General features: G+C 38.5%; 1 protein-coding gene across 4 annotated transcripts in view; it reads left to right on the top strand.

Annotated features, from left to right (window-relative positions):
- The window catches only part of AGMO (alkylglycerol monooxygenase), a 413,111-nt gene that overhangs the window by 268,785 nt on the left and 120,111 nt on the right, over positions 1–24,215 (top strand). Inside the window, exon 12 of one of the 4 annotated variants that reach the window (XM_072650816.1) lies at positions 11,331–12,708. The exons of 2 other annotated variants lie outside the window; for them this stretch is intronic. In XM_072650816.1, the coding sequence (XP_072506917.1) occupies positions 11,331–11,516 (186 nt within the window). In that variant the 3' untranslated portion in view covers positions 11,517–12,708. Of the gene's footprint in view, positions 1–11,330; positions 12,709–24,215 lie in introns of those variants that run through there. One more of the 4 variants, XM_072650815.1, reaches the window with a different exon arrangement.

The raw sequence follows: 24,215 nt of genomic DNA, 5'->3' as shown, positions 1-24,215 counted from the left end.
AGTGATAATTTGCTGACAGTGTTCCTGGGGTAAAACAACTCCTGGTTTCCTTATCCAAACATTGAATTCCACTAGTCCCTGTGGTAGACAGTGAAGATGTGGAACTCAAAAGAAGACCTGATCTCAGCCCAGTCTTTTTATGAATGAGGTGGGAGGGAGAGCTGGGAGCTACACGTGGTTCTGTGACTAAAATTGTTGTCTTCATATAAATTGTCACAATGTATGCAGCTCCTTCTTCCCCTTAGTTAAGAAGACAGCTTTACACAGGTGAAGTTAAATGAGAGTGAGTATAAAGGGGTTAAAACTATTCACTGTCTGGTTGTGATACTTGAGTTGCTGCATTCGTGGTACTGGAAGCACCCTCTAGCTTGTGATTTCTCACTTATTCAGGCCAATTGGGTAATTCCACTTGAAAGGCATCCCTATACCTCATTGTGGCTTCAGTGGAAACTGGGCTTGACCGAACCTTCTTTACATGGGCTATAAAGAGGTTTACTCCTTTCCTTAGAAATCCATCCAGCTTTCACTTTTTCTGGGCCTCTTTGAACCCACTGGTCCAATAGGAGGTGTGGATGGTTCCATCGCTCTTTTCTCTCAATTAGATTTTTCTAAGTGGAGAGAATGTGAGAAAATCTGCAGAGATTAAGCTTTATTCTATACCAGAGGACTTATTCTGGAGAAAAGCAGTATGGAATAAATAGGGGAAAATCTTTATTCACATGACCACTCTTACCCAGCATCAGCAAATTCATACAGAAGTCTTGTGAATGGAATATACAAACAATGGCCTTTGCTACCTAATCATTGAACAAAGTTAAATCAAAATTTGATCACACGTCTTGACAATTCAGGATGTGAATTTTAAAAAAAAATCATTATTAAAATGCATTTTAATTTGTAGAATAAAGTATTTCCATAATACAGTAAGTACAATAAAAAGATGATTGCACATGAAACTGGATATCTACTATGTAACTAACTTGCTATTGTTTTCAAATATGTAACAAAATTATCTGGTAATTTTCTTTTTCTTCCCTCTCCCCTCTACCCTAGATATGGGTATCATCCAGAGAAGGAATTGATGATCAGAAATATTTATAGAATAATATACTTATTTGTGAATTTAATGGATATGAGGGGATTGTTTCTACATCAGAGCCCATGATTTGGCAAAATCTATAAGAAATTTTAACATCTAGCAATAGCTGTTTCTTTTTTGGTTTTCTTGTTGTTTGCTTGACTTTTTTCTTTTTTCTGCCTCTAATGAATAATATTGAGTCAGGGATCAACCAAGGAGTTGCATTCTCACCAAAAATATGTTGAATGCAATCTTGGTGAACATCCAGTACATGGTCCAATAAGCAGAGCCATCCCCTGAAGTGAGACCTGGTAAGAAATTACAAATGTTTAGCTTGGGGAAGAGAAGATGTGGACATGGTAGGTATCTTCAGTTATCTAAAGTCATTTGGGAGCACAACTAGCACAACATGTTTGGCCCCAGACAATAAAACTAGAAAGAATGGCTGAAATTTTAAAAGAATATAATTTAGGCTTTCAAATATTTCAGCATATCTAAAAGTCAATTGAATTAGGACGTGGCAAATGAGAACATTTTGAATTATAAAATGATGTGATTCTATAGTTCTCAGAGGTCTTTCTTATGTCCCTTTTAATGGAAGACAATGTGACAACTGCAAAATAAAGTCCTGAAAATATGGCAGAATCTTCTAAATGAGATTCATCGTCATTGGAAAGAGTTGACCACAGTGGGACAGGGGAGAACCCTCTCCCCCTAAAAAAAATAAGTCAATAAAGAGAGAGATAGTGTGGCTTAGTGGGCCTCGGAATGAGAAATACTTAGATTCAATTACTGTCTGTCATATAATGACAGTATAAACTTTGATAAGTAACTCCCTCTAAGAATATGATAAACAGGTATACAGCCCCAGTTCATCCTTCCAAGTGAATGGCAATTTATTTTGATCTTTGATTCTCGGATCATGGTTTACCTCATCCCACTCCCTATTTGATCTGAAACTAGCTACTCATTTATTTGAGACTAAATAACTATACAGCTGACACTAACAATGAGAACAGTGACTAACTATTGTATTTCAACCTATAGCTGACCACAGTAAGTAACATACACTGGGTCCTAGGAAAGCTTGAGAAGAGTGGAATGGCCAGGATGGAGCAGGCAATAGTGAGAAAATGGGCAAATTCTCTGCTCCTGGCAGTTACTGAAAAGTAACACTAAGAATAGAAGCACAGAACCTTAGGATAGGAAGAGCCACAGACATCATCTTTCAGTCTAGGAGTTGTCCAGTTTTATTTATTAAGGACTTCTATGTTCCAGGTGGGATTACTAGCCCCTTCCCTTGGGGATCTTGCGGTCCAGTGCATACCTAATTTTCCAAACCTCTGGAAAGGAAGTGACTTCCCCAGGTCACATGGCTAGTTACTGGCAAACAGCCTGAGACCCAGGTCTCTGGTTTCTTTCCATGACATCCCACAGCGTTCATGTGAACTGATGGGAAGACAGCCGAGAATTCTTCCAGTTCATGTTGGCAATTGTGCTTACATGGGAACACGGGAAGACATAAACAAACTCTCAATGTCATCATAGGAATATATTGGAATTGTGAACATGGATCTGAAAAGATGTTTAGTAAGTAAAGACTTACAGGAAAAATGTAGATACCATAAGAAGTATGGAAACTCAGATTCCTCCTGTATCAAGGACAGGGACCAATCATAATTTCAAATCCAGTATCCATCTCAACAAAGGCTTATTGGCTGCCTTCTTAGTGCTGGGTCCTGGTCCAGATGATAGAAATGGAGAAAAAACTAAATCAAATTGAAACAAGAGAAAAAATCCTGTCCCATCAACAAGGATCTTATATTCTGTGGGAAGGTAATAGCTTATACCCAGATAAATAAACTAAAAATATCTAGAAACAAAATACACCTACTTTGAAGGGGAGGTGGTAATCTTTATCAACTAAGGGGAATTAGGAAGGAATTTTTTGGGGCAAGTGATCCTTGAAATGGGTTTACAAGAGAATAAGGGATTTCAAGAGGCAGGAATAAGGACTACTTCCAGGCACTGAGAATGCTCTAGTCAAAGTCATGGAGCCGGGAGATGAAATGCCTTGAATAGATGTAGAGTTTGTATAAGGTAAAAGAATATCCTTCACCTTCCATCTCAGCTGATTTTTCACTCATTTCCAACGTGTGTGTGTGTGTGCGTGTGTGTGTGTGTGTGTGTGTGTAAAATGAATAGTAATGTTTCAGGTTCACATTCACTATACTGTTGGAGTAAATTTATTATTATTATCCCTATCATCATTAGCTTTGCTATGCATCATTTGCCTTTTTGGGGGGGAGTCCCATATAAATATGTTGGATGCCAAACTTGAGGTCTCAGAATAGAAAGTGGCTAGCAAGAAATGTTGTATTTACTTTACTATTTAGGTGTTATGCAAGAAGCAAGTCTTTTAAATAACATTTTTCCTTCAACTGCCAAAAAAAATGGCCTGATGAAGGAAGATTACCAAATGCCCCGTTGTAGCCTCGAGCTCTGAGCCCAGAACACTGAACTACTTTGTCATGTTTAGAAGTTGGAAATAGGTGTTATGAAGAGATGAATATACAAAAATCCTGGTTATTTACTAAATACAGCACTTGAGACTTAGACAAAATAATGCTGTTACCTCCTTCCTCATGGAATTTGAGTGATTACATCTGGCTAGACAAAGGCAGTTTGGTTTATCTTAATGTAGGGCCATGTAATGCTTATATTCCATTGTTTACTTTGCTGATTGAAAGCTAATATACAGTATATGCCATGCCTTGTGTGATGCCTGGTTCTCGTTTTAACAGTACAGATTTCCAGAGGAAGGGGAGAGGGTGGGGTGGGGTTAGGTTCGTACCTGAACTTGTTCCATGATTCGAAGTTTCTTTGTGCATTCAACATTTCCCCTTCTGTTAGTGAGAGAATCATATGTAGGTGAGTTTTCCCACTGGCTACATATCTTATGATTTTGGTAAATTTGTAGATCAGAGATTCTTATCCTTTTATGTGCACCCCTTTGGCGATCTGGCGAAACCTATAGATTTCTCAAAATAATCTTTTATTTTTAAATTTTAAATTATAACTGAGGGTAATGGTAAATTTCAGGTACAGTTTAGTGGAAGGAAGATGTATTTTTCCCCGTCCTTATTTTCAAATCCCTGAAATCTGTTGACAAAGGGGAATGTGGAGCCTAGGTTAAGGAACCCTGTTATAGGGACAATGAGCTCCGTAGAATACTGGGCATCATTGCATTTTCTGCCTCTCTGACTTTGTGCAGCCCATTCACCCCCCTCCCCAGTGTGGAATAAATTCCATCCTCATCACTACCTCTTATCCCTAGTTTCCTTCAAAGAATGGTTCTGATATAACTTCTTATAGGATGCCTCCTTCGATTTCCTTCCCCCTCATCCCCCAGGAGCTAGTGTTTTCTTTCTCTATTTACTTATCTATGTAGGTGTCTATCTCCTAGGTCAATGAGGGCTGAGAGAGAATATGTTAGATTTGTCTTACTTGGTGTCCTGCACTTTCTTGAGGAAAGAAAGAGGGAATGGACCTTTGATATCATAGATGTAGGAAGCTTTTGGTAAACAATCTCTCTGATGACTCTGTACCTGCTTTACCATTTATAGACTTAGAGTTGCATAGGCCCTTGTCATTCTGAAGTTGAGTTTGGGAAACTGATTTAAAGAACTCAAAAAGAAAGGATTCTTGTAGACCATGTAGTGACTTAGAAAACCAAAAAGTGACATTATCTATGTTGGACTCTACTCTTACTTATGTTGTTAAACATTTACCAATTATTGTAATCTGGTTTGGGATGGAGGCTTGGAGCTTGACACCTCTGGGCTAGATGACTTTGGAGGTCCCTTATAACCTCAAAAAATGGTGACCCTGTCATTTCACACCTTCATACGGCAAGGACCTTCCTTCTCCTAAGGCAGCTCTTATGTCATCAGAGTCTGCAAAGCTCCCTTCCCCTCCTCCAGGATGGAGAGGGTCTTTAAGCTCAGATCTTAAGACTTCAGCCTCAAAAGGCTCAGAGTTCAGACCGTTGCCACTCTGATCCAGCTAAACTGGCCTTTTTGCTGTTGCTGGCCCATGACATTTTGCACAGGCTGCCCACCATGCTGGAATGGCAGTCACTCTTCACTTCTGCCACTTAGAATCTCTTATTTTCTTTAAAATTTTACTTTCCTGGTCTCCCAGATGATGGTATTCTACCCCTCTCCATTTGCAATACATTTATATTGGGTGTCTTTATAATCAAACAAACTTTGACTTCCCAGGGCGAGGCCTGTGTCGTTTTTATCTTTGCATCTCCAGTATCTGGTCTAGTGCCTGGTACGGTAAATATTGAATAAATGCTTGTTGATCAATTAATTAATTAGTACAGTTTTTGCTATCTTTTGACCCTAATCCGCTCTGAATGTGCTACTCTGCTTATCCAGCAAAGATATAGGCTGTAATGCTTGACCTAAAATTCTAATTGATCTTCTCCAGATAGAAAGACTTTGAATGCAGCCTCTCCTTTAATGGACAGAGTATCCTTTGTCCCCTTAGTAGGTTCCATTCTCTGGATACTAACTTCAGTCATAAATTATGCAGTGTTATATTAGGGTTCTAATTTTATAGCTGCGCCGTCTATGAAGATCACTCCTTCAGAAAGCCCTCTGAGCTTTCAAGAGCCCAGGCAGCCCTACTGGCCTCTCCCTTTAATATCTTAAACAGAAAGATTCCTTCTGTCCATGGTGCCTTGATTACATTTTCACTCCATCATATTGACTCTTAAAGAGGGTTTTCCATGTCATTGAAGGCGCTATTAGCCATATCATTTCACACTTTTGGACGAGTTTCTCACCCACATTAATCCCCATAGCAGCGCCCTTCTCAGAGATGCAGTTCCAAGTTTGGGCTAGAAGCAGCTTTGGGTTGGGGTGTGGGGTAGCTCAAAGAGGAAAGTCATAGAAACTTTGGTGAATCCAGGTTTCCTTTTGGCATTTATGATATGATTCTTTCAGAACTCATTAGCATCAAGTAAGAAAATTAAACACAAAGCCTTGAAAAACAGAAATCACAACAAAAACAACTTCTTCCCTCTGCATCCCACCACTCATCAGCTGGTTTTCCTCACCTCACTTTTGTTTGAATTTGATCCCTATCTGACTGGAGAGGACATGAGCTTGGGGGTTTCATCTTACACTCAGCTATAATCCTGACCACAAAATCCCTGCAAAAGTGTTATTTGGTCTTAATGGATCACCTTCCCAAGTGACTGTGACTCGTGAAAGGAAGAGGATTGATGGATTCATCACCCAGTGCTGAAATAAGCTCTTCTTCAGCTAACCTATCATACGCAAGCATAGTTTTAAATTTAGACTTTCAGTTTATTTCTCCCCCTGTGAGAAGAATTATAAAAAAATATCCCATACCTCATGGCTCCCATATTTAATATTTGATTAGGGGAAACTATTCTTGTTTTCCACATATAAATAGTAGAAGAAACATAAATAGTTATTGGGTCAGCTGTTATCAATAAGACTACAGCTCTGAAAATATCAGATTCTAATTCAATATGATTACTTAATGGTAGTCAATAAACCTTTATTGAGTCCCTACTATGTGCCACTTTTTAAGCAATGGTAATACAAATATGAAAACAAAAAAGACATTTCCTGCCCTCAAGCGTCTTACAATCTAATGTAAGAAAACAATGTCCAAATGGAGCTGAGAGGGGGTAAACGAGGAAGGAAGATGTGTGAAATGTGTGACCCCAAAAGAATGTGGCCAGGTGAGAAATAAGATATCTGAGCTCACCTTCTTTTGTAAATGGAGGTTTTGAAAATGGGTGATTATGGTTTAGGTTGTCCTTTCTTCCCAGAATATATTATTTCATTTCAGTTACATTTATGAAGAATATTCCAAGTATTTTCTAAGTAAGAAAAATCAATAGACCTATACATAGTAAATGGCACCTGCTCTGTGCCAGACCCTGTGCAAAGTTCTGAATGCCATGAATATTTGTATTTTAAAAAAATGGCCCTGCGAAGATCCTTTGTCTTCTCTAGAAAAAAAAAATATAGTATTCATTATCACACTTGTCTTGAATCTTGAAAATAAACTTTCATAAAATTATTTCCTTCTGTGTGGGTTTGTGGATAGTGTATAAATCCCAGACTGCTTCATGCAGTTGTAGGCACAGCACCTATAGCTGGTGCCTTAGTATATAGACCTTGGACAGACTCTGCCAATGAAAAATGAATTGGTGTCAGTATCAAGTCTGAGGAGCCCAGTAGAATGGATGCCTTTAAGAAACTGTGTAGTACTCTGAGCGATCCCACTTTTCCTTAGCATCAGTCTCAATATTCCAGTGTCAAAAATCATCTACTGATTCTTTGGGACTAAGAATCACAGATTGTCACTATTTGCAATGATTTCAAATATGGACCATGAAAGGAAGCAATAGAAAAGTTCAAGGACTTTGACGTGTGCCTTCATCACCACTGGCTTAGGGCAAGCCCCCCCTCCCACCATGACATTATTACTTTGTAGAATCTAGTAATAAAGAAATTAATCAGGAATTCATTAGAGTACAGAGGCCATCAGCCCTCATTCCTGTCAGGCTTGAAGCTGTAGTTCTGTGGGCTAAATAAAAGAACGGAATCTTTAGAGTCCCAGAGTTAGATCCTCAGTACCATATATTTAAAGCTAGAAATGGTCTTAGAGGTCATTATATTCAACTATCTCATTTTTACAAATAAAGAAAATGAGGTCCAGGTAGGTGAAGGGTCTTGCCCATGATCACACAGGTAAAATATAGCAACTACTTTTTTTCCTACTGTACAACATGACCTCAGACTATTCCTGTTCACTGAGAACATTGAAGTCTCTCATTAGAGGATTTGACTCAACAGCCAGTTCACTTCAAACAAGCAAGAGTTATCCCGAGAACTTGTCAAGCTCTTAGCCCTTACCACTTCACTCTTTGGGGTGAAGGGTTGGCTTGGGTAGTAGGAGTTGCTTCTTATTCATACTTAAATTACTTTTTCTCCATTTAATGTGGTCCATACTAGTGAGAGCTACTGAAAAGAGATGGTAATGGAATTATCTTCTTTAATCAAATTAATGACATGGCAGTGGTTCTTTGGAATTCAAGATAAAGGTGGTTATCTGGAGTAATTTTGGGAAAGTCACTTATAATCTTCAGTTTTCTCATCTATAAAAAACAAGGCTATTTGTTCTGTGGTCTTGCAATTCTTTCTACATCTTTATTTATGATTATCTAAGGAGTATAAAACAATGTTGGATTTTAAGCCAGAGGACCTAGATTCTAATACAGGTTCTGCTATTTATGACCTGAGTGACCTTGGGCAAAACATTTCATCCCTTTGTGCCTCATTTTCCCCATATTCTAAATTATGAGATTGAACCTAATGACCTCTTGGACCCCTCTAGATCTATATCTGATGTTTTTTTCAGTGAAATGACTAAGAGAAATTTTCCCTCATCAAAAATAAGAGCATTGCAGGTACTGAATGTGGTTTGTGACCAGAAGTATGCAGTCAAGCAAGAGAGCCTCCCTCTTCCCATGGCCCTCATGTCCTTAGCCTCCTTCTGCCCTCCAACTCAGGCTGGTTGCCCAGGCTGAAGAAGGCCACCCTGCCTGAGCTGTGCCCTACAAATCCTAGTGCCCACTCTACAAGCCTGTCCATATTTATGCAAAATTAAATCATGCAGAATTCCTAACAATATTAACCACTGTGACCTCCCAGATTCGGGCTATGATGTGAGCCAATTACTCACAAAAGTCTCAAGGATTTTGACTTACACTCCAGTCAAACTGGCTTCTTTACCATTCCCCAGATGGGACATTCCATCTCCTGCTCCTTCGCCGTGAGGCAGGTTAGCTGGCCCTCATACTTGGAACTCACCCCTCCTTATTTCTACTTTAGAGAATCTCCAACTTCCATTAAAGCTCTGTCCAAGCATAGATCCCTACATGAGGTCTTTCTTGATGCCCCACCCCTATTCCTTTATACAGACTTTGATTTTTCTTTAAACATAATATGCCATAATACATAGAAACCTAACCTTTGAATGAGAAGGTATTTCCCTTCTAATGAAATCACAGTTGTCCTTGACTCCATACTCTCTTTCATTCCCCATACACAGACTTTGGCCAATTTTTCCTGTTCCTCTTTTCCAAACATTTGCTGGAACTGTCTGCCTCTCTGCATTCCCCCATAGGCCCCACTTTCCACCAGACCCTCCCCAGATCACATGAACCATCATAATAGCCTCCTCATTGGTCTCCCATACCTGTCTCTCCTCCCTTCAACAGAACTTCAATGTCAATGACAAATGCAGGTTGCTTGAGCATAGGTCACTTCCCTCATCAGAATCCTGAATCACCTCCTATTGACATGAAGAAAGAAGGTACGGGGGAGGAGTGTTAGTTTGGTAACTAAACCCCTGGTTGCAAGTCCCTGCCCTGATACTCCTATGTAACATTAGGCTGAAAATCTTTGGCCTCAGTTTCCTCATCTTCAAAATGAGAAGGTAGAGATCTATGGCCTCAGAAGTCCTTTCTAATTCTAAGTCCTTCTCTGGTTCACATTGAAAACCTTTTTGTGACTCCAGTCAATGCTTTTCTGGGTTTTTTTTTAATAATTTCCCTTCTCATACTCAATGTTCCAGGCAAACTGGACTGCTCATCCTTTGCCCACCTAGATGTTCCATCTCCCATCTCTGTACCTTTGAATGGATTGTTTCTCCTGCCTCCAATGTCCTCCATTCTCACCTGAGCTCTCTGGTATCCCTATTTTTCTGTATGACTTCGCTCATGAGTTAAGTGCTTTTGGAAAGGCTTTCCTCATCTACCTTGGTAATTAGTGCTGGCTGCTGCCTCCATGTTCCCTGTATCATAGGTTTCTGTTTACATGATGTATCTCCACAGTAAAATAGATACTCCTTGAGTGTAGAGGTTGTTTTATTTTTGTCTTTGATCTCCAGTGCTTGGCGTAGGACCTGGGTTGCCATAGACCCTTCCTTGAGTTTGATTGAATGTGATGGGAGAAAAAATACATATAAAAAGGAAAGAATGATGTTTCTGGGAGAGGCTGGTCATACTCATAGGGCAAGGTGACAGAATCACAGCTACTTTGGAGAATCATCATTTTCACTTATAAAATAATCCATTTCTTAAAACATAAAGAATGTTATAAAACTGGTGACTAATTTTTCCAAGTCTGATTTATGCCAAATGAAAATAACCTTCAAATCCCTATCTGAAAGTATGGTGCCAACATTCCCCAAAAATAACAATATGGCCCAATGGCCAATACTTGGACACAAACCAGGAAAACCGGAAAAATAACTTGCAGGAATGCTGGAGGTTCTGGATGTCCATAGTCTTCATACCAGGAGTTTTTTTTCCCATTGGCTGGACCAATTTCAGAGGAAAGAAAGGTGTCATTTGGGGGGAAATTGTGGAAAGGGCCAAATTGAAAGAAAATAAACACAGCTTAAAATGGCATCTCTGCTTTGATTCACTTGGCTAAGAGTTTCCTTAAGTAAAGGAAAGAACTGGGTGGATATACGTTTTTATTTTTTATTTTGGAAAGGTGTGGTAACCTTTTCTTCTACCCCAATATGGGATGTGTAAGCTGCTTTTCACAGGGCTCTATGGATTACCAAAAATGAAAAAGTTTTCCTTGGCAGATTCAGCCTGGGGCAGAGGAGAACTGATTAGGTAGATAGGAGAAAAGTGATGTGGTGCCCACAAAAGAGTGGGAACCCTGGGATCACACTAGCATTTCTTTGTGTGTGTTTTCCTGTCTTGTGGATCTGTTAGGTGACATGTTTTGTTTTGGTTTGCTTTTTCTGTGGATTTGTTAAAGGTATTTTGGAAAGCTTTGCCTTTGAATAGTAATCTCTTTTCAATCTGATGAGGAATGCCATTCAATTACAAGAAGTTTGAATGTTATGATTGGCTGATGCCAACAGACCTGCAGACAGGTACTGGATGGACAGTCCATAACTTGCTACTGTACAACCCAAGTCCCGGGTGTGAGAGCTAAAATAATATTTGTCTACATGCGTGGCAATTAATCTTACTGGTAACTAGTACGCACAGAGTGTTTCAGAGGCACTGTTGGCCAGACGCAAGTTATTTGGCAGGGGCCTGTCCTAGTGTATATTTGCAGGCCTGTCTGCACAAGGATGCTGGCTACCCAACCAACCATGATTTCTATTCCAGGTGATGGATTTCTATCCAAGCAAACGAGTGACCACATATTTTCCGGTGGAATCTGGGCACCATAAAAGCAGTGGAACTGAATTAAAAAGAAAAAAAAACCTGCAGAACTTTCTAAAAGTAATTAGGATAACCTTCACATACCAGTGTGATAGTGAAAATATTTCCACTTGGATGGCAACATTCTGAAAAATTGAATTCAGTTGAATGGTGTGGGGGGGAGAGGGGGCATATGTGTTTGCATGAATGTTTCTATATGTGCATTTTCCTGGTCTTGTGCGTACTAGTGTTCTTTCTCCAGAATAGTGAGGCTTTGGAGAATGGTGTGGCCCCTTCTCATGCCTTCTCCTTCAGTAAATTTTCAGGAACCATCCATCAGTACTCCCTGATGAAGGCAGGCCCAGTGTATCCATTCATCCTAAAGAAAAGAAAACCAGTCTGAGTCAAACGAAAGCCATCATCACTTCAGCTGCCCTTTTTCTACACAAAACCAATTAGGATGTGGAAGACTTTCTATGCGTTTATTTGTTTTTCTCTAAGCAATTACTTAGGGCTAGGCTTTCCCAAGCTACCCAAATGTGGAGTCTCCCCTTGTGACAGGTTGTTTAAATTTACAGCAAAAAGCTAACATTTCCATCTCCAATAAAGGCCAAACACACATTCAATTTCAGTGTATGACATTTCTGACTCAAACAATGCCAGTGGTGCCTGTCAGCTTGTACTCATTGTTCGTGGATCTGAACAAATTGGGGGTCTGTGAATTTATGACCAGCTTTTGCTGGGCTATTGTTGAGCCCAACACACATGGAAAACATGCCATGGGTGTATTGGAAGGCAGATTTAATGATGTAACACTTGGTTCCAGCCGATTGTTTGGAGGGCGGTGAGACGCCTGGCTTTACAACTTCAGACATTGCATGGGACCTCGCAGTTACGGCCGGCTCCCAATAACGGTTGTTGGCGGGATAGCAACAAGTGAAGTCATTGCAATTTTGAAAGGGAGAGCTAATAAAAATACACCTGCTTGGGAGTGGAAAACGAGCCTTTAATATCTCAGCTTTGAAGTTGGGTGAAGCCCATGGTATTAACTAACAGATATTAGGACCGAGTAATCATCAGCAGGCCCCAGGGAGGCCCAGGGATTGAAAAATGGAAAGCCTCTGATTCTTAGTCACATGTTTTTAAGTCAATTTGATATCATGGAGGGAGCATGGAAGTAATGAGGTGATAATAAAAGCTGCCCAGAGATGGGGACATGAGAAAAGCAACTGGCACATGTTACAAAAAGGCTACTAGAGATATAGGAAAGCTTTGTATAAGGAATCTGTGACTGTTTTTTATTTAGAAAGTTAAAAAAAGGAATTTGAGAAAAGGATGAAAATGAGTCCAAAAACTTAGGATATATATGTATATATATGTATATATATATATATAGTGTCCATATATGTATATGTATAATATATATACATATACGTATATATATGTATATACACATACATGTATATATGTATGTGTGTATATATGAATGTCTTCAAGTTTCATTGATTTTTATCTGCATATTCCAATATTACTAAATTAAATATTGTGTTTTTAAAATCAATTCTATTTTGTCTCAAAATGAATGAAATGTGCATTGAATGTATCTTTTGTAAACAACATAGTCAGTTTGGTTTAGTGGACGAAGAGCCTGACTCAAAGTCAGAGAGATCCGTGGATTAGAAATTTCCTGACACACTCACTAACTGGGCACTTTATCTCTCCATGGGGTGGACAATTCTCTAAGATTGTACTTGCAGAGGAGATGCAGCCTCCTTTGGTAGAAGGAATTGGCCCAGACTGCCTAATATCAATAAAATTGCAGGCCAGGGACTCTGCTTATCCCTCTTTGTGAACAGACATCAGAGATGTGGAGTTGGAGGCCAGGTTGGTCACCAAGGCTTTATTGAGTATCTACTGTATGTCATCCACTGTGATAAGCACTGGAGCAACAACAGAGAACAAAAGACAGTCCCTTCTGCCTTCTAGGAGCTCACAAATTGCAACACGGAAACAACAATTTATAAACAAAGGGGCCTTCATGGTTACCTGGTTCAATCCCCTAATTTCATAGTTGAGTAAACTGAGACCTGCGGCTGAGACCTGCAAAGGTTAAGTAGGTTGCCTGTAGTCACATAGACTGGAAGAGAGAAAGTCAGGATTTGAAGCCAGATCCATGAAGCCCTCTTTATTATTAATACCACTTCTCTATTCCTTCCTTTTCTTTTAAACACTTACAATGTAACTATTAACTTTTATTTATTTTCACATCACCTTAATTTCCAATTACATCCTTCACCCCCACCTCTGTGTCGTGAGCTGTGTATCATAACAAGCACTGGGAGAAAATTAAAAAAAAAGTTGAGCAAAAGCAGCCAACACTTCAGGCCTGGTTGATGGTTCACCACCACTCCAGACCCATACCTTTCCAAAGAGAAGAGGGAGGTGTCCATGTTCAACTCTTCCTGGGGCTGAGCCAGGGCTGTGTTGTGGGCCATTTTTCCTTGTGAACAGTGTTTGTTTCCCCTGAGTATACACTGTTTGCCTGGTTATTCTTGATTCATTGAATCAGTTCAGAAGAGTTTCCCCATGTCTGAATATAGGAAAATCACTTAATATGCTAAAGCAGAAGAAGGGAAGTCAGGTTTGCTTTATTCTGTGCCTTATTCATATCTTGGTGCTCTAGTGTAGCCTTGTCCAGGAGCCACAGAGAGGAGACAGTCTACATGGCAATGAAGTGCTCTGAGACTTCAAAAGAAAGCCCCTCTGGTGGGTGGTCCCTGTATCTGGGTCACTTGATGCTAACACAAACTCCTCCTTTCTTATATACTATGGGTAAATTGTCTTAGGGGGGAATAATGTATAAATCTTTATCACCGGAAAAATTGTTTATGGATTATTTCATGCTCTAATGTAATTATATTAAGACAGCTCAAGTGTGCATATGTAAAGGTATATATGTATATAATCCCACACATGTACATATATACACATATATGTGTGTAGGGAACATATACATATGTATATGTTTTCATGAATCTAGAGGTGTGGGTTCAAATCTCATTTCTGATGTTTATTACCTATATGATTCTGAATAAGTCATTTAACCACCTTAGATCTCACTTTCACCGAGGTAAAGAAGGGATTGAAGTGGATGACTCCTCAAAGGATGCAAATGCTAACCCAGGCATCCCTTTCTTTCTTGTCTTGTTCTTGTCTGTGTTCTCTCATAAATCCCCCCTGATGCCATTCCTATCATCGCCAAGCTGTGGTCATTCTGGCTTCTTGAGATTTTACCAGCACAGCACATACTCATTTTAGCAGATCATACTGACATCACAGCAAAAGCTTCCATTTGGGGCCTGTAATGGACTCTATGCCTGTTTCCTAAAAGCCAACCTAGTTAAGTGAAGAAAGTTGACCTCCAAGTCAGCCGCAGGGGAGAACCCATGCCAAATGTCAGGCCAGTCTTCAATTTTTTTCCCTGATACCTGAACAAGGCCAGTAACTCAGTGTCTGGCTTGCAATAAAAGTCCCCTTTAAATATTGAATTTACACTGACACTAATGTCTTCTTCAATGATCTTGCCAATTTAATAGGTGCTGAATGTCTTTATAATGTCTAGTTCAATACCTTGAGGCTATTTGAAAAGGTTCCCTCTGCAAAGAAGTTTGCAACTTTTGGTGACAAAAATGTTTTTGTCCTAATTGTGTGCTCTGAGAAAATAGGCCAGTTGGATGGATGGAGCTCCAGATTTGGAGCCAAGAACAACTGAGTTCAAATTTGGTCTCAGAAACTTACTAGCTGAGTGATCCTGGGTGATCACTTAACTCTGTTTGTCTCAGTTTTATCATCTGTAGAAGGAGCTAGAGAAAGAAATAGTAAACCACTCCAGTATCTTTACCAAGAAATCACCAAATGATATCAGAGAATTACGACTGAACAACAGAACAAAATAAGGGGGTGAGTAGGAAAGGGTAAAAGCAACTTTTATATGATGAGCACCATGTTTAATAAATGTTATCTCATAAGAAGAGTTCAGCCTCCAAGATGAAGCCAAACAATAAATTACTTTCCTGTACTTCATGAACACCTTTATATCAACAACCAATCTTGATTTGGTAATGTGGAACATCACAAGGAAACTCACTGAGAATGTTTCTGTACCTACATTTAATTTCTCTCTCTCTCTCTCTCTCTCTCTCTCTCTCTCTCTCTCTCTCTCTCTCTCTCTCTGTCTCTTTCTCTGTCTCTCCCTCACTTCCTTCCTCCCTTCCATTTCTCTCTATTGCAAGCGATAACACTTTATATGAAGGAGAAAGAGGATTATAAATTATTTAAATCAAGTGAAACACCTTGGCAAAGGTCTTTGCCATTGTCACAGAAAATGTCCAGAGCCCAAATAGAAAAGAGATTGCCTATAATTTAGATCTACCCAAGGACATCAGTTGTCTTTCTTTGTTTGACATTATATTGATTACATTAAGCTCAGAAATATTGCAGAACTTCCTAAGTGACATCATTGCTACTCAAATTGTTTCATCCAAAAAGCCACTTAAGAACCTTCAAGTAGATGAAGAATGTCTGTTGTCTAGATTGTGGTTTACAGTGTGATAGAAAATCAATAGACCTAAGTCAGTTGATGAGCATTTATTAATGAGCATATTATTATCATGAGGCAAGAAAGTGTTTGCTTTCAAGAAATTCACAATCTAATGGGGGTAATGGTCCATTAATAGCACATCTTCAGTACAAATAGACAACAAGAAAGTTCCAGAATTAAATGGAAGAATCATAACTAAAGTCGCCTTTGGGAAAATGTGCAATGCTTTTAATGACTTCAATCTTCTCAATGACATAATTATATCATCTCTGTTAATTCAGTGGTTCCATGTGGCTATGATCCAGGAAATGCCACGTTTTGCTAAGAGTTAAAGTTAAAGATCACCCAAAGGGCAATGGAGAAGCACATAGTGGTTATAAGTCAATTTTAGCAGATTACAGTCAGTCAACAATCATTTCTTACTGTGAGCCAAGAAGAGAAGAAGAAAGAGAAGTGAGAGGAAGTCAAGGAGAAAGAAACACTCTTGGCACATAGGAAAAAAAGCACTGGCTATAAGAAATCTAAATGCTAACCATGTCATGAGGGGGATGGTAAGAGTATTGATCAGGAACATTTCCCATTGTTCTTCATGCTACAGGGAATTCCGTGAGATTCATAGCAGAATATGACCTAAGGACATCAAAGGCCAATCCTAGGATGAGGGGCAGGAAAGAAAAAAAAGGAAGTTACAGGATACCCTTACGATATATTTACACAGAATAACAAGTTATGCATAATGTATGTGCAGTTTCATGTGTAATCGTCTTTTTTTAAAAATTATACTACATTATAGAAATGCTTATTTTGTTCCATAAATTACAACTAAAAGAAATACGTTATTTTGTAAAGAAGGCATGAATTAGTGGAAATCACTAACAAAATATCCTATTTTTCCTCTTGAGAGAGAAATTCTCTATAGAATTTTCCTCTTCATTTGTCTTCCTTTCCCACCAGCTTTCCTCCACTGTTCTATAGCAAACTTTTCCCCCTTCTTTTGGACACTCAGAAATCATTCCACAATGACAATTATAGGCCATACCTTTTCTGTTTGGGCTCTGGACATTTTTCTGTGACAATGCAAAGACCTTTGCCAAGGTGTTTCACTAGAATGATAGCCCCCTCAAGTTTCTTCTTGACTCTTGTGATGTTTTCTTAGAGGAAATTGTCCACATCAGTTTTTATGAAGAAGAAGAAGAAGAAGAAGAAGAAGAAGAAGAAGAAGAAGAAGAAGAAGAAGAAGAAGAAGAAGAAGAAGAAGAAGATTTTATTTACAATTGCCATGCTTTCCAATCTAGGCTGAATAAATGAATTTTCTGTGGATATATTTCTCTCATGGTGACACTGTTTTACTTAAATTAAAAAGAACTTTAAATAGTCAGAATTAGAATGCTATTGGTAAAGAACTATTCCTTGAAGGGAAATTTACAAGTCTAATTGTAATGTTTTAAATACTTGAAATATTTTCTCATTGTCGGAATCACTGAAAAAAAATTTCAGGGCACTATAAGTACAATGTAAGTTTTATAGTATTAATTGTTTCTTTTTTTCCAGAAGAAAAAAACTAACTTAGTAACATGTACCTAATTTTCCAAATAGTGTGCTCATGCTCTAAAAAGGCCAGTAGAAGCAATTTCTCCCTTCCCGATATTCTATTTTGAAGTGGTCTCTAGAGCTAGTATGTATCTTGGTGACTTATTTTTCTTATCTTTCTTGTATAATATTTTCACATGACAAAGGAGGTGAGAAAATAAATGCTTTAAATTAATGGTCTTTCAGCTGGAGGAAAATTTAAATTAAAGTCTTGACTCCCAGGACTTGAGAAAGTAATATAGCCTTCTACCGATTTCCTAGTTATGCTTCATTAGGTGTCTAAATAAATCTCTTCTGTAATTTTGGCAGCAGGGAAGTAAATTGTCATTTTAAATAAAACTCAGAGCAAACACACCAGAAACCTTTAAATTCTGAAACTACTTCACAGTGTTGCCATTTCACGAGAAAAAGATATAAAGCTATAGTGCATTTTAAAAATCTCCCTGGTCATTGGAATTCTAAGTAAGAACTTAGAATTATTCCCTTCTATTTCCTCCCTTTAAAATCCTCCCATTGTGGAAAACAAGTATAGAAATGAGAGGAAAAAAACAACTACAATCTTTGTTGAAACTGACAATGAAAATTCTGCTGCTTCAGCTCTTAAAATAATATTCATTTCTAAAGCTTTGACTGGTTATGGAGGTTAAAGAAGAGAAAAAAACAAAAAAAGAAGAATCATCAATGTGTTTGGCTTCTGGGGGAATAATAAATCTGTCCATATGTCTTGGAATTACATTGAATCTAAGTTAGAAAAAGACCTGAGAGACCTTTTATTCCTCATCCTGCTATCAAAGCTGAAAGTTATTTTTTTTTAATCTGTGGGTATATGTTACCCTTATACGTTTTTGTCTTTTAAAGAAAGAAATATTGAGATTCATTGAGAAAAATAGTGAGTTTTATACCCCAAATATTGCAGTCTTTATCAATGCACTCATTCAGGGAAAATGAGATTCTATTAGTAGCTACAACCAAAGTCCACATTCTCAAAATTCATTACACACACACACACACACACACACTATATATATATATATATATATATATATATATATATATATATATATATATATATATATATGGAGAGAGAGAGAGAGAGAGAGAGAGAGAGAGAGAGAGAGAGAGAGAGAGAGAGAGAGAGAATGCTAATGGAAGGAATGTAAAGCAATTTTCTGTACTCAAACTCTATGATCTTGGCTCTATCCTCTTTTTAAAGGCACTACAGAATAACAACTGACTTTCCTTTCTGCACGTCCCATTGTCATATTAAACTACGTGTAGAAAACTGAACTCATTATCCATCCCCTTAGACACACCCTCTTTCTTACTTCCTACTTTTGGTTGGGAGCAAAATCCTGCTTCCAGTCCCATATATTATCCTTAGAGTTATCCTCAATATTACTCTCTCCTTCTGCCATAAATATAATGAATTTTCTGTCTCACTGATGTTACTCTTAGAACATTTTAATATCTGTTCCCATCCTTCCACTGCAAGGACATCAGCCTAATTCAGACCCTCACCCATGCATATCTAGATCATTTCCATAGCCTCCTGTTTAGTGTCTATACATCCAGTCTTTCTCTTCATCTTTTCTGATGCCCTGCCATCAGGATACTATTTTTTAAGTAGGGAAGATGTGGGGAGACATCTCTAGAAACTTGCCCTCAACTTTCCAAAGGAGACTGTGATTCTTGCCTGAGAGTAGTAGAAGAAACTTCAAAGCTGGCTGCTCTATTTTTCTCTGAGAAAGGGGGACCAGACTAGAAATGTGTACGCACACATACACACATGCACACACACACACACAAACATACACAAACATAAAGAAATGCACTATATATATATATATATATATGTATGTGTGTATAAGTGCGTAAGTGCACGTATATATCCTTAAATATTATGGATCTAGGTGTATATATATACAACAACAACAAAAAACAAATAGTAACTTCCCTAGAAGCTATCTTTTTTTTGCACAATGGCCTCAAATTTATTTTTTAACTGTTAGTGGACCCAGGTGTTCATTTATAAAATGGTAAGTTACTAAAAATTAGTACCTGTACCTATGATACAGCTGATACACCCTTTAGAACCTGACTGAAGTCTCCTTTTCTTTAGTAAACCTTTTCTAAAATTAATACATTTATTTTTAGTTTTCAACATTAACTTCCATAAGAATTTGAATTCCAGGGGAGTGGAGTCAAGATGCCAGAGTAGAAGGATGAATCTGTAGAAGCCCTCTCTCCCTCCATAGCCCCTAAAATACCTGTAAAATGAATCTAAACAAATTCTAGAGCAACAAAAGCCACAAAACAACAAAGTGAAAGAGGTTCCCAGTCCAAGGCAGCCTGGAAGGCTTACAAGAAAGATCTACCTCGACTTGGATTTTTGTAATAACGCAAAAACTTCTTATAAAAAAACAAATCCCAAAGGTGGTTCTCAAGGCAAAATGCCTTCCACACTCAGAGAAAGAAATATGGAAGTCACTCACAAAATGTAGCAGATCATGTTTGTGTATGTGTATGTGTTTGTGTATCATGTTCTGATTTGTTATACGATTTCTTTCATTTATTTTAGTCTGACTACATAGCATGACTATAGTGAAAATATACTCAATAGGAAAGTATATGTAGAATCTATACAGAATTGTATGCAGTCGTGGGGAGGGAGGGGGGTAGTGGGGGGTAGGTGGGGGGGATAAAATCTCAATTGTATGGCAGTGATTGTTAAACATTAAAAAATAAAAATTAAAAAAAAAAAAAAAGAAAGGTCTACTTCACTGTTGTGGAGCAGAGTGGCACCCAGCCTTGGTCATGTGGTAGGGACCATACCAGAGCAGGCCTAATGGGTGAAATCCCCAGCAGCAGCTGCGGTTCCCAGATCTCTCAACCCACAAACACTAAAGGCAGTTTCAAAGGTCAATGAGAAAGTTCTCTCACCTGGGTGAGAAGGGAATGAAGTCTGACCCCAGCGACCCTAGGGCAACAGAAGTTGCTGCAGCACAGTGTTCATTTTAGGAACCCTCAGCCTAAAGTCCCTGGAGGAATCACATCACTGCTCTGGATCTCCATCCTGAGTGGCGGTCCTGGGGTGAGAGGAAGCTCTGGCTGGCCTGGTGGAACTGGTAAAGGCTCTGGAGAGGAAATTCTACTAACAGATCCTGGGCAGAAAAGAGTGCTTGTAGTTGCTCCCAGACCAGAGAGCATGCCAGGAGAAGAGTAAACTCCTCTCCTTTGATTGTGCCACCTTGGAGGAACTGAGAACTTATGGGTCACTAGAGTATACCCTCCTCCTGACAAAGGACTCAAAAGTCAAGGAACTGGCTGGGAAATTGTCCCCCCAAAATAAGACTATAGAAGGCTACTTTCTTTGTGAACAGGTATTTTCTTCCATTTTTTGCGTGAGGAAGAACAATGTATACCATCAGAGGAAGACACCAAAGTGAACCCTTTGGCATGCAAAACCTCCCAAATAAATATGCGATGGTCTCAAGCCATGGAAGAGCTCAAAAAGGATTTTGAAAATCAAGTAAGAGAGGTGGAGGAGAAATTGGGAAGAGGAATGTGAATGAGGCAAGAAAATCATGAAAAGCGAGTCAACAGCTTGCTAAACGCAACCCAAAACAATGCTTAAGAAACCATCTTTAAGAATAGGCTAACTCAATTGGAAAAAGAGGTTCAAAAATCAATGAGGAGAAGAATGTTTTAAAAACAGAATTAACCAAATGGAAAAAGAAGTTCAAAAGCTTACTGAAGGAAATAGTTCTTTAAAAGTTAGAATGGAATAGATGGAAGATAATGACTTTATGAGAAACCAAGAAATTACAGAAAAAACAAAACCAGAAGAATGAAAAAATAAGATACAATTTGCAATATCTCACTGGAAAAACAACTGACTTGAAAAACAGATCCAGGAGAGACAATTTAAAAATTATGGGACAACCTGAAAACCATGATCAAGAAAAATAAAAGATCCTAGACATCATCTTTCATGAAATTATCAAGGAAAACTTCCCTGATATTCTAGAACCAGAGGGTAAAACAAATATTGAAAAAAAATCCATAGATCACCTCCTGAAAGAAATCCAAAAAGAGAAGCTCCTAAGAATATTGTATCCAAATTGCAGAATTCTCAGGTCAAGGAAAAAATATTCCAAGCAGCTAGAGAGAAACAATTCAAGTATTGTGGAAATACAATCAGGATAACACAAGACCTAGCAGCTTCTACATTAATAGATCAAAGGACTTGGAATGTGATATTCCAGAAGTCAAAGGAACTAGGATTCAAACCAAGAATCACTTACCCAGCAAAACTGAGTATAATATTTCAGGGAAAAAATGTTAATTCAATGGAATAGAGGACTTTCAAGCATTCTTGATGAAAAGAACAGAGCTGAATAGAAAATTTGACTTTCAAACAAAAGAATCAAGAGAAGCATGAAAAGGTGAACAGGAAAGAGAAATCACAAGGGTCTCATTAAAGTTGAACTGTTTAAATTCATACATAGAAAGAAAATATTTTTAACTCTTGAAACTTTTCTCAATATTTGGGTAGTTGGAGGAATTATGCACACATATACACACACAGAGAGCAAGGTGAGTTAAATAGGGAGGGATGATATCTAAAAAATAAAATTAAGGGGTGAGAGAGGAATATATTGGAAAGAGAAAGGAGAAAAGGAATGAGGCAAATTATCTCTCATAAAAGAGACAATAAAAAGCTTTTCTAAATGAATGGAAAAAGGGGGAGGTGAGAGGGAAAAAGTGATACTTTCATCACATTTGGCTTAAGGAGGGAATAACGCACGCTCAATTTGGTATGAAAATCTATTTTACACTCTAGGAAAGTAGGGGAGAAGGGGATAAATGGAGTGGGGGGATGATAGATGGGGAGCAAATGGGATGAGGGAGTAATTAGAAGTAAACACTTTTGGGAGTGGACAGGTCAAAAGAGAGAATAGAATAAATGGAGGGCAGGATAGGATGGAGGGAAATATAGTTAGTCTTACACAACACGACTATTATGGAAGTTTTTTGCATACCTACAGATATATAGCCTATATTGAACTTCTTGCCTTCTCAGTGAGGATGGGTGGGGAGAGAGGAAGGGAGAGAAGTTGGAACGCAAAGTTTTAGGAAAAAATGTTGAGAATTGTTTTTGCATGCAACTTGGAAATAAGAAATACGGGTAATAGGGTATAGAAATCTATCTTGCCCTACAAGAAAAGATAGAAGATGGGGTAAGGGAAGGGAGGGGTGTGATAGAAAGAAGGACAGACTGAGGAAGTGGTAATCAGAATGTACAGTGTTTTGGGATGCAAGGACGGGAGAAATGGGGAGAAAATTTGGAACTCAAAATTTTGTGAAAATGAATGTTGAAAACTGAAAATAAATAAACATTTTTTTAAAAAAGAATTTAAGTTCCAAATTTTCTCCCTATTTTCCCTCCTCCTACTCAAGACAGCATGCATTCAGAATACCTGCTCCCCCAATCTGCCCTCCCCTCCATCACAACTCTCCCTTTTCTCATCCCCATCCCCTGTTTCTTCTTGTAGGGCAAGATTGTTCTCTCTATACAATTCAGGCTACTCTTCTTAAAGCACTGGAGGTATCATCTCCCTCCTGGAGAGACTTTAGTGTTGCTTCAGCATTTATTATGGTTCATGTCACATAGTAAGTGCTCAATTAATATTCACTGTTTGACTGAATCCCTGTTTTTATTTTCAGGATTAAATATAAACTTCTTGGCTTGCTAATTAATGCCCTTCACAGTCTGACTCTAGTCTATCTTTTCTGACTTATTTCACATTATTCCCTTTGACTAACTATGTGGCCCAGTGAAATTTGTCTGCCAAACTCAGCATTCAGTCTCTTATCTTTGTTTCCTTCTACCTGAAGGATGCCCCATCAATTAGTGCTCATTCTCATCTCAGATTACATTTTATTTACCAATCTATGTAGACTGTGTGTCTTTGCTCTAGACAATGATCAGTAAATATTTATTGAGCACCTACTATATGCAAGGTACTGGCAAATATTAGGGATACAGATGAAAATATAAACACTGTCCCTATCCTCAAGGATCTTACAATCTGATGGAGGAAAAACACCAAGTGAAACTGCATTGTGGGGATGGGGAACTTCCTGGTTACCCTATAACCAGGGCTGTGATGGAGAGCTCCAAAGAAATCAAAAAGCAGTGGAGCTGGTAAGAAAGAGGAGAAGATGGAAGGAACCCCTGTACTTAAATTGAGACTCTGGATCCTATGGTCTTGACCTTCAATAGGAGGGTCCAATCAAAGGGGCAGAGGGGACTGAGAAGGTGTGAGTAGCATATATTCAAGCTTTGCATATTTAATACTGGAGGATAATGTGATTTACTAATGATGAGTTTCCTGGGTAAGGAATTGATTGTTCAGTTGTTTCAGTTGTGTTTAATTTTTTTTGACCCCAATTTTTGAGATTGAGTTTTCTTGGAAAAGATACTGGTGTGGCTGGTTATTTTCTTCTTCAGCTCATGTCACAGATTGGGAAACTGAGGCAGATGAGGTTAAGTGACTTGTTCAGAGTTGCATAGGTAGTAAGTGCCTGAGGCCAAATTTGAACCTAGGTCTTCCTAACTCCAGGTCTAATTCTCTATCCACTGTGTAACTTACCTG

The sequence above is a fragment of the Notamacropus eugenii genome, chromosome 3, assembly GCF_028372415.1.
Source record: "Notamacropus eugenii isolate mMacEug1 chromosome 3, mMacEug1.pri_v2, whole genome shotgun sequence".
In the NCBI taxonomy this organism is placed as follows: Eukaryota; Metazoa; Chordata; class Mammalia; order Diprotodontia; family Macropodidae; genus Notamacropus; species Notamacropus eugenii.
Note: the sequence above shows the minus strand (reverse complement) of the source record. Positions and strands in the feature narration are given on the sequence as shown.